Genomic DNA, 13,763 nt, shown 5'->3' with positions numbered 1-13,763 from the left:
ACTGCCGGGCATTTAGGAAATTGAAGACCGTGCCCGGCTGCCGGGCATATAGCCACAGCGTATTTCGTATGCATGTATAATAACGTAGTTTTCGTTGAGATTGCTATTCATTCGTCTTCCTTCCTTGCCGGTCTCATGTCCGCTCCTTGCTTCGCTATTTTACCTACCCGCTAACCCCTTGCCCCGCTCCGTTTTTCCTGCACCCTCTCCACCCCTCTCTTGTTCCCCGTTCACCGTTTCATACGCATCCATTCATATGGTATGGCCCGCTACTCGTTTTCCCCCAAAACGCAAAAGATCCTCTCATTACCTCTCCTCTCTTATCCGACACCAATATAGACTGCACTGTTGACCCTACATCTTCCGACGATGAAGAAATCTCATTTCCTTTCTAAATTCTACGTTCATAATGACACACCTACAAAGACCAAGGCCAAGTAATGAAATTGAATACCACTACCAGATGGACACAGCAACGCCGTGATACAGTCTGTATGGTCATGACATTAGAGCTGAAGCCTGAAGGGGTCGTTGTCGTATCAGGTACTACAGTACAGATATACAGAGCCGTACATATAGACTATAGAGTATAGTATACACAAAGTGTACAGTACCAGACTTGTACTACAGAAGTGTGCCCTAACCCTAACCCTAACACTAACCCTAAACATACCTCATATAAAAATATAAACATAATACTGAACAACCTAAAACTACATCGGGTACATATGATATCCTGATACGACAACGACCCCATCTGCGTCATTAGCGACAACAGAACTTCAACTTGGTCTTTACAACATGATCATCACCTTTGGTGCATAAAACAGTAATTCGTTTTTGTAATAAGTATACACACATTACTTACAAATGTCATCCAAAACTCGCTGTGATATGCTGTAAACGAACTACACGGGAGCCAACGTTCACCAAAATATGTTGACCATTCAATATAGTTCAGCACAGTGAGAGTTTACGCCATACGGACCTTTCGATCGCAAATTTTTGGTGAATTTAGCGCCACTTGTTCTTAGCGGTGGCGCTGGTGTTAAGAGCAACACAAATCATGGCTGCGCCCATTCGTAAATATATAACATGCTGGCAGTTTCAGCATTGTCAAAAGTCATCTCATTCGTTTAGCTTGTTTACTGCCTTCCGTCGTCTGCATTTATCAACCAGAAGATGTACTTTAAGTGCGTGTGTTAAAAATCTAGACTACGTATATGTCAAACAAAGTAATTTTTAATTAAGTTAGCAGTAGCACTCTCACACCCTCTCACTCAGACACTCTGTCAATCAATGACAATGGACTGGTCATCAGTGAGCATCATCATGTAGCCCGACCAGGCTGTGCGACGGATTGTCTATACAGCCTGACACCCTTCCATACAAAAAACCTATCACCTCTGCAGATCTAGATGAATACTCTGTATATCTCAAAATAAAAACTATTCTATTACCGACCTTGACTTGCCTTGTTTGACAATATTGAACGTTAACTCACAGTTGCCACTGTCGCTGCTTCTAAACCAGATGAGACCGGGATACGTAGAGAATGCGTTGCCGAATAGAGATTTGGATCCGAAGCGCTCAAGCCGCAGATCTTTCGCGGCAGTTCCGCGGCAAGGCGCACGCGACCGGCGCGAACGTCCTACGCAGTATGGCAGCGCTGGCAGCTATGATCCTGCGCCGAAGTGAATTGAGGCGCGGCACGGATCATAGCTGCCGATTGCGGAACGGGTCCGGATTTGTTAGTGGGGAGACAACGAGAGGGTAGACTTGTGGGACGGTGAACAGTGTTCACTGTGTATAAAAACTGTAACGCGAGTAATCTTTCTGTAACCGACTGTGTCACCGGCGAGAATCAACAGAAAGACTGTCGAAATTCTGACATTCGCGAACCCTTGCCAGCTAATGGAAATGCTGCTCAGAATCAGGAAAACACCTACGCGCAGCTCTTCGCGCCCTCACACGCTGGCAACGTTTTGCACGTTGCCAATGCGCGAGGCTCGTACGGGAGTTGGAAGCAGTGCGCCGCCTCCCGCCGCCTATAGCCCAGTAGACTGCGCATCTCTCGGCACCTCTCGCTTAGCTTAAGTCACTCGAATGGCTAATCGAGGTGGGAGCGAGTCCTGAGTCTATATATAGCCTTGCACTCGCAACCTTCTTGAAAGAGAGAGTAGGCCTATACTAGAACATTAACATATTCGTAGTAAATATATTTCGGAAATTTAGTTAGCATTATATTTCATTGAAACGTTCAAGGGCCTGTGTTCTAGTATTAGCCTAGGGTATTGTTCTAACGCCTACGCAAAGAGCGTTTCTTGGCTAGCGCATGTAGTCTATGTAGTACTAGTTGTTCAAGATAGAGAACGATGGCTCCCAATATTATAGTGGGCCCCAATGTTATGGCAATGGCAATAAAACCAGTGTCATTTACATCAATATAAATATAATATTTACAATCATAATAGATAGGTTAGGCGTTACGGTTAGTTCGTCATTATTAGTAGGTTAATACTAGTACTAGAGTTAGTCATTATTACTATTACTATTAGCTCCGGCGTGTCCTGGTAGTTACTAGTACTAGCACTAGTAGTGCTGGTAACTTAGCTAGTTACTTAGCTCAACTAGTAGCTAGTAGTAGTAGCTTGTAGCTAGTAATTAATTGTAACATGTTAACTTGTAGTAATACAAGCTATTCGTAGCCGCTAGGTTGTAGGAATGTTAATACCAGTCTCATTATGTGCGCGCTAGTGCAATTGGTGCAGTCTAAACAAAGCTTAGTCATCAGGGTGCGCTGTAGCAGTGGGGCTGATCTTGCTGCAGTGGCGGCGTACGATGGATAATCGTAGCCAATTATCAGTGTAAAACAACCATAAATTCAGTGCAGGAATGCCCGCTCTAAAATGGCCTGCGAGAATTAACTGGACGTCACGATTCCAGATAGCACTGTACGGACGCTTAATTCGCGGGCAAGTCTCTTTCGCCTAACACTAAGTTATAGTTAGCGGAGCGTGTCAAACTCTGCCACCGCGGGCAGTCTAAAGAAAATATTCTTTTGCAAAATGACTTGAACAGAGACTCGTTGCGCCATCTACTGGTCGCGATAACTTCCAAAGTTAATGTCAGGGCATGATCCAAGCGAAAAGGGAAAATTATTTTTCTTACACTAAAACGACGCGCGCAGCAACAAGCAAGAGTAGGCAATTACGAGCATTTGATTTATTCTCGCCTACGTGCAGATAGTCGAAAAGCTTCTGCGAAGGCGGCAGATACTGCTCAATTGGACCGATCAGAGGCGAGTGTGACAGAACGCTTTAAAGTGATATTGACAGGAGCAGCGAATATCGTTCAAGAAGCGCGCACAGCGCTTCGCGCGGGGATTCCGGGCTGCAGACTGTCTTAGAGATGTATCTCGCTTAATTCACGCGTGATATCTGCTAGATTCTCACAGCATATCGAACTTTAGCATCAGCTTACCTGCGCATGTTTACACTGCACATGAGTTAATGGAAGAGAGACACACAAAAAACCCGAACGGAAAAGACTCGCTAGACAATACTACAGAAAGAGTACGAATAGCTGCGAACGATGGCGCTCCACAGGCAATTACACACCAAAGCAAGGTGAAACGATGTTTACAAAATGCACCAGAACCTAGATGACATGTTCTCTGATGCTAGGGTGCGTTTGCAATGCAGGGACCGCAGATCGTTTAATTTCCTGTTGTTCGATCTATTGCGGATTTTAGTCACAGTCGGAATGAAGCAACATGGTTGCAAATATAAATTTTTGGTTGTTATTCGTTCTCAAAAAGTCGCTGTAACCCTATCAGTACCAGCGCAGTCGTAGCACACTGATGCTTACAAGAAGGTGGATGTTTACTGATTCATTGGGATATCACATGTGAAGTGCTTCCTTTTGGCGATACTTGGCAAATAAGACAACTACAGTGTTTAGCTGCGCGCAATGTTTGAAACGGTATTCTAACCCTAGCAATACCGTTTATTGGAGCTAATCATCATGATGATCTTTGCATTCGACATGTGCTATCCGCAAAGAATCCCTTTAGTTTTTTTTGTTTCTGCCTTTCCATGGGAATTCTCTCTTTCCTTTGTTAATTGGGAAATTAAAGCTTTTTCTACTGCGATCTGCAGTGTTGATCTATCTATTTGATCAACTTTGTCTCTGTCTTCGATAGCTCCAATTAAGACATGGTATTGCTAGAGTTAGAAGACCGTTTCAAACATTGGCTGCAGCTAAACACGTAGTTGTCGTATTTGCCAAGTATTTAGATGACCAGTATTTAGATGACTCAGATGGCACCAAGGTAAGATGACGCAGATTTTACAAATTTGAGAATGGACGGAACGATCGAGGGAGCGGAGCGACGCAGCGGGGAGGGTGTGAGTTAAGAAACTTATTTTAAGTATGGAAGGGTGGAAATCATGCAATTAGCACACTTTAAAGTGATTTTTTATTCATTATTGTACTGCCCAGAAAAATTACAAATTACTCTTCATTACAATAGAAATTGAGGTCAAGCTGCGAACTTTCTTCATAGCGTGCATGAAATAAACACACACACGCTGCCGCGCCACGCACAGAAAGAGATTGATAAGACGGCGTGCCGGGCAGAAGAGAGAGCACGTACGTACGTTATAGCCGGCAGTGGTCGAAATTAGGCGTTCCGATATCCGCAGGATAGTGATATTCCTTTTGTTGGATACCAGGTTCAAAATGCTTGCATGCATGGTATCCGCCCGCGGATAGTAAACAAAAAATCGTCAAAAATCTTGCAGCGGGCCGGCAGCGTCACTTAGCGTTATTACAGCAGGCATAGCCATATTTGCAAGTGCCAGCATAAATTTGATGGTAGTAATACATTGTATGCAAGCGAACGCACCAATGCGTCTAGACAATTACGCCTGTCTGCAGTGCTACTGTGGAGGCGTATGTAAAAGAAACGCGAGTGATGGGAGGAGTTTTGAAGGCAAACAATTGTCATATGATGAAATTTCTTCCTTTTTAGCTCATCTGACATAGTCAGATGCAGCTTGTAGAATCGCTTGATCGTCGCGTCCGTCCGTCCGTCGTCCGTCCGGTGCGTTCAACAGTTGGCAGAAATCTTAACCGCTCGACCGTACGGTCACGATATTCGAGCATGTGGGGGGGGGAGGGGTAAGCCGAAAACGAGTTGGATGTTGAAGCTGGGGGTCAAAGGTCAAGGTCAAGAGGTTGTAAAAGAAGGGGGAACATTCACTCCTTAACTTAAGGTATAGGGAGGAAATGGCAGAATTGCGGCACAAATCTAAACGGCTCGACCTAGGCTCGTGATAGTCGCGTGTATAGCATCATGGTAGGAAAACGCCATCACTGTGCCGAAATTGGAGGTCCCAGGTCAAGGTCAGTGGGCACAGGGCAGATTTTAGACATTTTCTGAGGAATGGTCTGACGGAGCGATTGAAAAACTTTTTTGTTTCAGCAGTGACCTAGCATTTTTATGGCTTTATTGAAAGGACCATGAAATTCCCTTCTGCTGACATGCGAAGAGTAAGTGTCGGATAACCTTTTGACCCTCAAGAGGAGGGTTAAACTTGGATTTGTTGACTGTCTGTTAGAAAGAATTTGACTGCCGGGTTTGCTAGTAGAATCTATACATGCCTGGATGTATGAGGCTACAATGTCACAGTGAAATTTCAAAAGCTAAATTTGGTTAAAGAAGGTGTATGTTCCTTAAATCGTATAATTTCTATGTCATTCTGTACTGTCAGTATGTTACATGTAACGTATGCCACTGCCAGTGGCTGCTGCCAGTGCATGTGTTGGGGCAGTTTTTGCCTGCGTTAATTGGTTGCAGGTGGCAGCTCTCTATTGCAATTTGCAGCCTGTAGGCTTGCGTAGGTAAAGTGGATGAGTGCTTACCTATTCTGTCTTGCAAAATAGTGTTGCTACTACTACGAATGATGGGAGCTTCCATCTTTAATCTGAAGACACTTAAACGTACCGCCATCTCGTGACAACTTTCATAACGATCCCAACGAACATTCTTTTGAGAAGGTTCCTGATACCATCCCTGTGCATTCCACTGTTTCGGCGTGTATGTGAACACATTTGGGACTAACAGGGTTTACTAGAATCCTCCACTCCACCACAGAGTCACCGCAGTAGACGTTAGATGAGCGCTGTCGCTATGCGGCACTTGTTTGATGTATTTTGTTAAAAATGTTAAAAATACGGGACAAACATGCGTCCCGGGAAGGGTCGGCACGCGGACGCGGACACATGGGCAAAATACCGAAACGAATCCCGTACAATACGGGACGTCTCGTCGCCCTGATCGGCCAGAGAACACTTTACATGTGATATTACCAAAATGAATCGGATAATACATCGCCTTCTTGTAACCATCAGTGTGCTACGATGCGCTCGTTACTTACGGGGTTACAGTGACTTTTTGAGACTAATGCAATAAAAATCATGAATTTGCCATCATTCTGCATCATTCCCACTGCGACTAAACAGTAAAATCCGCAATGGACCAAACAGGAAATTAAACGATCTGCGATCCTCAGTAAACCAACCGCTACCATCTGAGAAAGCATGTCATCTAAGGTTTTCCAAAGGCCCAGACATTTGTGAACATCGTTCCACTTGCTTTGGTGTGTAATTGCCGTGAGATCCATCGTGCGGCTATTGTACTATTTTTTTCTTATTTTTTTCTAGCGAGTTTTTTGTTTCAGGTTTTCCGTGTCTCAATTGTTGAGCATGTGCAGTGTAAACATGGTGGGTAAACAATCGTGGAATTTAGTTGATATGCTGTAAGAATTAGCAGATTATACCGTGAAGATACACTCTAGTTTAGAAGCAGGACAAGTGTAAGTTAATGTTCATATTTCAAACAAGGCAAGTCAAAGGTGGTAATAGAATACTTTTATTTGAGATATACAGAGTTATTCATCTAGATCTGCATAGGTGATAGGTTTTTTGTATGGAAGCGTGTCAGGCTGTATAAACAATCAGTCGCACAGGCTCGTCGGGCTACGTCTTCGATAGCAGTAAATACACAGTGTACTATTATATATATAATATAACATATAATCCGGAGTGAATAATAGAGATCTCTATATACATATAATAGCTATTATATTCACTCCTGATATAATCATATTCGCCCTATCACATATTCGTCCCAGTAGTCATAACTAATTACAAGCTCGGAGTAACTCGACAGGGAATCATGAAAAACCGTGACAGCTAGGACTAATTAAAATGAGCTGATTACAATCGTATGACAGTTTAGCAGAGGTTTCGTTAGGTGCTAGTGCACGGTGAATGCAGCTGCATATGTTGGCTTGTATGCAATGTTTTTTTATAGTTCATCCAGGCTATGAGACAAACAACAATACACAGCCTGACACATGATCATATATGTATACTCTCGATTTGAATTGGTTCATTTTGTTCTTCATTACAGGCAAGCCCAATGAAGAAACTGTTAAGGAATTTCAAGCAGCAATGCGCTCAGTCCCTTCACCAGGTAAAATTTCTATATTAGATTGTACCAAGAACTAATACTACACTATTGTTAGCTCTTGATTCTATATTTATTAGTTCAGTCGTTAAATGATTCCCTGGTAAATGGCAGAAACCAAACTTAGTATTTCAGGTCATTTGTTAGGTAAAATGGCATTTTGCCTTTTTGCTGCACATGAAATTCCACTGATTAGTGATTATCCCTATTAGGTTATGGTCTATATCATAACGGCTGTATTTGCATTAAATATTGCAGTGGTGGTTGTGACGGCAGCAGAGTATGACCAAAACGCAAAAAGTTGGTATAAGCGTGGTGCTACATGTGGATCGTTCAGTAGCATGTCTATGGCACCACCTATTGTGTCTTTCAATATACGACATCCCAGGTATAACGCTACCTCACAATATAATTAAAGGGACAGTAGCCTCTAGGATTTTACTGCATACAACTGTACTTACTGTATAACAAATCGTCTATACCCACACGTATTTGTTACCAGATACCTAATTTAATTGTTATAATTAATTACACATCAACGCTACGAAATTTGAACGGCACCATGACACCCGCGACCGTGCTGCCACCCCGAAAAAGTTGCGTACCTAAAAATTTATTTTGCACATTACAGACCGAGGGCTAATCACAAAAGTGCAATTATATTTATACCTAAATGCTATTTAACCGAACGATATTCATTTTAGGGCAAATTTATCCATATTATAACTGAGACTATATGTCGTTTGTAAGATATTACAATCCTTTTGCTTTTAAATGAATAAATAAGAAACACCCTCGGTCTGTACATAGCCCTTGGCTGGAAAGTGGTTTTGCGCAACTTATCAGATCGTGCGCTTTGGTTGGCACCACCGTCGTTGTAATCAAACTGTAGTCGTTGGTTTTAAAACATTTTTTAATAATATTTCTAATGGTGATTGAACCATGAAACTTTTTATGTAGCGTAATTTTAACCTAAATTAACTGAAAATAACCCTAGAACCTAGAGTAAATGATCCCTTTAAGATCTGCTGCAAAAGTAAATAACATGGAACTATTAATTATCATGTAATTTTTATTCCTGTTTTTCATTTTCATCATCAAATTACTTTATGTTGTATTCCTGATATTGCTGTTTTTTATAAATTTAGAAATCGGCAAGAATCATAGATTTTTATGGGATTCAGGGACACATTCGTGGATATTACGGGGAAAATATTGAATTAACAAAACAAAACATTAAATACTAACACTTTTCAATGTGTTGATTGTTGTAGTCGTTTCCACAACTTAGTGAAGAAAACACAGAAGTTCACCATAAATGTTTTAACAGAAGACCAAGTATGTATATTTTTAGCAATTTCTATTGCCGTTTTTGTGGTTTTGAGCGTCCGTCAACAGTTGGGCACAAATCTTAACCGCTTGACGTACGGTCACGATATTCAGCACATTGGGGGGGATCGTCAAAACGAGTTGGGATGTCGAAGCTGGGGGTCAAAGGTCAAAGGTCAAGAGGTGTAAAAGAAGGGGGAACATTTACTCCTTAACTTAAGGTATAGGAGGAAATGCGAGATTGCGGCACAAATCTAAATGGCTCGACCTAGGCTCGTGATAGTTGGTGTATAGCATATTTGTAGGAAAAGCCATCACTGTGCCGAAATTGGAGGTCACAGGTCAAAGGTCAATGGGCACAGGGCAGATTTTAGACATTTTCTGAGGACATGGGTCTGACGGAGCGATTGAAAAACTTTTTTGTTTCAGCGGTGACCTAGCATTTTTATGGCATTATTGAAAGCGACATGAAATCTTACTTTTTGCTGACATGCGAAGAGTAAGTGTCAGATAACCTTTTGACCCCTCAAGAGGAGGGTTAAACCTGGATTTGTTGACTGTCTGTTAGAAGAATTTGACTGCCGGGTTTGCTAGTAGAATCTATACATGCCTGAATGTATGAGGCTACAATGTCACAGTGAAATTTCAAAAGCTAAATTTTTGGCTTAAAGAAGGTGTATGTTCCTTAAATCGTATAATTTCTATGGCATTCTGTACTGTCAGTATGTTACATGTAACGTATGCCACTGCCAGTGGCTGCTGCCAGTGCATGTGTTGGTGCAGTTTTTGCCTGCGTTAATTGGTTACAGGTGGCCCAGCTCTCTATTGCAATTTTGCAGCCTGTAGGCTTGCGTACGGTAAATGGATGAGTGCTTACCTATTCTGCTCTTGCAAATAGTTGTTGCTACTACGTACGATGAGAGCTTCCATCTTTAATCTGAAGACACTTAAACATACGCGCCATCTCAGGGCAACTTTCATAACGATCCCAACGAACATTCCTTTGAGAAGGTTCCTGATACCATCCCTGTGCATTCCACTGTTTCGGCGTGTATGTGAACACATTTGGGACTAACAGGGTTTACTAGAATCCCACCACTCCACCACAGAGTCACCGCAGTAGACGTTAGATGAGCGCTGTCGCTCCGCGGCACTTGTTCTTATTCAAAGATATTCCCTCAGGAAAGGTTGGTGATATATAGCTGCCATATATTTCCTATACTAGCCTTTTCATATATCAGTAATTGTAGTTATTATATTGGTTAGGCCCATCTCAGCCTGCACTTTGCCAAGAGATGTGAAGAAAGTGAAGATCAGTTTGCTGATGTGCCCCATATGGTTGATGCAGAGGTAATTATATGTTTGTTTTGTGCTTGGAAAGCTTCTTCGTAAACCTATCAAGCAGACTTTCAACTGATTGTAACAACAATTTGACTTTTATTAGAGTTGGCTAAACTGTAATTTTATGTAGCGCTTTGTCGACGCTATGTTCATTGAAACTCTTGGTTATTTGTGCAATGTCTTGTAATTATGATTGCGACCAGGCATTACCATCATTAGGAATCTATTTTATTAATTTATTTCTACAGCATGTGTTCAAGATCCTTTCTTAAATCTCTTAGGGCAATGTTTTGCTGGACGACATGGTTGCTATAATACTCTGTACAGCACATGGGTTCCACACTGTTGGAGACCATTACCTGTGGCTGGGAAATGTGGCTCACGCATGGCACTACAAGGATGCTGAGCCCTTACTGTATTGGAGGCGGTAATACTCCAAAGAAAACAACTCATCTCATGTGCTTAAATGCGAAACTTCAAATGTTGATTTCGTTATATAAATGTATTGTCCATAGTAGAACGCTTCCTATTAATTAGTTGATTTGTTTTTAAAAGGACAAGTAGCTTTAGATGCCACGTGTCCTTTTAAGTCACAGTTTTTGGTGTCAGACCAGAATTTAGTCCCACATACATTGCTGAAAATACCCGGTAGGAATATGTGGACACAAATTTTGCAGTTGTGAGGCGTTTTTATGTGATAAGTACTGCCATTCATGCGCATTTATCCCTGATTACATCTGTTTGTTAGGAAATACAGGTCACTGGGTGATGAGACATTCATCAAGGCATTCGAGGAGCGAACACTACCATACGAATGGTGGAATCACGAGGCACATCTACGTATGGCATGGAACTATATTCTAGAATATGGCAAGGAAGATGCCATTCCTCTGGTGAAGTGAGTTTAAAGTCCATAACTTGAAAAAAAAACATGACATTTTGTGTTAAAACTGTGTTGACAGATTTAGATGTGAAGAGGAATAGTGTGTGAAAAGCACGGGTTTGAAAGGATGGTGTCAGGTATAAATTATCTTTGTTACTTTTTATAGAACTGGTATAAAGAATTACAATGAAAAGAACAAGGATAAGGTTAGTTTCAACATGTTGAGCAAATGTCCGTTTTGCAAGTTAAATATAATGTTAAATGTTATAGATTACTTCTAAACTGTATCCCAATGATTTCATGAAAGTCCCAGTTTAATTTATTCGTGCAAAGTATGCCCTACTGGAAATGGTATCCACATATATGATGTTAAAATGACTATCATGATGCTTAATAGATGATTATTATGAAATTAGATGATTGAATTTTAGCTGATTGAAATTAGATGATTATTATGAAATTAGATGATTAGAATGATGATTATTTAATTAAGGAAACTGATTGTCAGTTGTCACTTGCTAAAACGCTTGCTGTTAAATTTAGGTGAGGCATACTCATGGCTACCATGAGACTATCACCATGTTCTACTTGGAGATAATAAATCACAGCATTAGGCAACAGGAGTGTAGTAAGCAGACGTTTGAAGAGTTTATTGATGCTAACAAGGACCTTCTTGATAGACAGCTGCCCCTCAAGTACTATGCAGAAAACACTCTGTTCTCACCAGAGGCAAAGATAAAGTAAGAATTTGCACCTTGACTTTCTCAGTGGCGAAATGTCAATGAAAGAACATATAATTAATATCAGAAGTAGATAATAGGGAACTCTTCCTATTATCTACTTCTGATATATATATATATATATATATATATATATATATTGCATCTTGATACATGGTGTTACTTGATTATTAAATTGCATTTTATATTTGATGTTTTTTTTTATTGAAAACATTAAAATATAAGTACTTATATTTGTAAAGTTGAAGTAGACTTACAAATAAGATACTGATGTTTGTCTCTCTTATCTTTTAGATTTGTGGCTCCAGACAAGAAACCACTCCCCTCCTAACAGCTGTCCTCATTACAGAGGTACAGATAGATGTTCATTGTAGCAAAACACACACACTCCCAAAACACATTATACCCTATATACTCGTGGATATAGTGCTAACACATTGCAATTGCAATTTATCATTTTCTTTATATGCATTCATGAATTTTGGAATTCTGTAACCAGCGTCATGTTTCTCGTAACTGGTGCTATATAACAAGCTCAAAAAAATCTACTAGGGATAATTAAGAAACATGTTATATACCTACTTCTTGTAATGTATGCCGTTGTTCTAATGTTGAAATCGCAGCAATAAAAACATTTGGTGGAATTGAATGAAGTTTTTCTTATTTCAGAAAGTCGGTGACAAACGGGATCAAGGAAAGACCTTACTGTGAAATATGTGCTGCCCCTACAGTGGGGTGGGTATGTGCTGAGGTTTGCCAGTGTTGTATACCTAATTATATGTGGATTTACCTAGTAATTAAATTTGAGTCAAACGCTTAAGGTGATAATTCCGCACTGATATAGCATTGATAAGTTAATGTATGAAAGTTTATACCCTTGACTCTGTATCTGTGAGATTAATAGCATTCACTCGAGTAAAAGCACAAGTAGTTATGCATGTAACATAGTGGTGCCACCTGGTGGATAAAGTTATGATACAAGGGTACTTGTGTGTCTGTAATGTCTGCAAATTGTTATCTATGACGGTGCTAAGTAAAAGTGAAAAATGTAGAAATGTAAATATCTTTTGTGTTAGTATTCATGTTTGCATTTGTTATAGTTTCATGAATAAACAACTTGTTATAAAAATGCATGCGACTTCTAAACTCTCCTTATAAGATATAAAATAAATTTAAGTCCAAACTAAACAGTTTTTATGATGTACAGACAAACAACGCCTCGCCCACAATGTCAAAGAAACGCACACTCGCCTGCACAACAGTCGACTGATGGTTAGAGGAGCTACTGTGGATAGTGACACCCAGGAAGGACAGCTGAGTACCCAGCCTGGGGGCAAATCTGGCTCTTCATTCACACAAAAGAATCGCTTCACTGGTAAACACCAAATAAACCAACACAAAAAGCTCACCAGGTTTCCGAGGGAAACGAATCAGACACTAACAGTGAAATGTGGATAAATTCGGTGCAAGCTTTAGCAGAGTCTCTGCCTAAGGATATTCGTTGTCGAATGATTATGATTTGCACTTACCTTTTTAGTTGGCACTGGAGTGTCAGTTCATATACTCCCACGTCGTTACACTGTGCACAATGAGGTAAAGCCAACATTAAAAAACACTCAAACTGTGGAAAGGTGTAGAGTTAACATCGGTTTTTTTTGTCGCACATTGGTCCGCCACCCAAATAAATTGTAACAAATATTCAGAAGAATTCGTTTTAGTAAAAGACGATCTCACTCATCTGCTGGGTGTAAAGCCATTGGAATCGAATGTGCAGAAAAAGGCAAAATGTCATTTCACCTAACTAATGACCTGAAATACTAAGTTCCGTTTCTGCCCAAACCATGAAATCGCTCTTCGTTATACGTTAATAATTAGTTTGTGGAACTCGTGGCTCTAGTAACGGCTACCGATCGTAATGCCAACGTATTTGCAG

The 13,763-nt window shown here is 40.7% G+C and overlaps 2 protein-coding genes across 4 annotated transcripts in view; one reads left to right on the top strand and one right to left on the bottom strand.

Moving 5' to 3' along the window:
- Positions 1 to 989, bottom strand: part of LOC106808269 (peptidyl-glycine alpha-amidating monooxygenase B-like) — a 36,553-nt gene extending 35,564 nt beyond the window's left edge. The window contains exon 1 of the mRNA XM_014810905.1: positions 869 to 989. The gene's annotated coding sequence lies outside the window, so the exon portion shown is untranslated. The remainder of the gene's footprint in view (positions 1 to 868) is intronic.
- LOC106808275 (actinorhodin polyketide dimerase-like) overlaps positions 1 to 12,961 on the top strand; it is a 13,317-nt gene extending 356 nt beyond the window's left edge. Inside the window, exons 1-11 of one of the 3 annotated variants that reach the window (XM_014810917.1) lie at positions 1,018 to 1,193; positions 7,481 to 7,543; positions 7,796 to 7,925; positions 8,812 to 8,875; positions 10,133 to 10,216; positions 10,489 to 10,634; positions 10,956 to 11,105; positions 11,257 to 11,296; positions 11,634 to 11,830; positions 12,125 to 12,181; positions 12,500 to 12,961. In XM_014810917.1, coding sequence (XP_014666403.1) covers positions 1,067 to 1,193; positions 7,481 to 7,543; positions 7,796 to 7,925; positions 8,812 to 8,875; positions 10,133 to 10,216; positions 10,489 to 10,634; positions 10,956 to 11,105; positions 11,257 to 11,296; positions 11,634 to 11,830; positions 12,125 to 12,161 — 1,038 coding nt within the window. In that variant the 5' untranslated portion in view covers positions 1,018 to 1,066 and the 3' untranslated portion in view covers positions 12,162 to 12,181; positions 12,500 to 12,961. Of the gene's footprint in view, positions 1 to 1,017; positions 1,236 to 7,480; positions 7,544 to 7,795; positions 7,926 to 8,811; positions 8,876 to 10,132; positions 10,217 to 10,488; positions 10,635 to 10,955; positions 11,106 to 11,256; positions 11,297 to 11,633; positions 11,831 to 12,124; positions 12,182 to 12,499 lie in introns of those variants that run through there. The other 2 variants (XM_014810916.1, XM_014810919.1) reach the window with 2 other exon arrangements.
- Positions 12,962 to 13,763: the final 802 nt, after the last annotated feature.

This window comes from Priapulus caudatus, unplaced genomic scaffold, assembly GCF_000485595.1.
Source record: "Priapulus caudatus unplaced genomic scaffold, Priapulus_caudatus-5.0.1 Scaffold264, whole genome shotgun sequence".
NCBI classification, from domain to species: domain Eukaryota; kingdom Metazoa; phylum Priapulida; class Priapulimorpha; order Priapulimorphida; family Priapulidae; genus Priapulus; species Priapulus caudatus.
This window is presented reverse-complemented; position numbering and strand designations above follow the sequence as displayed.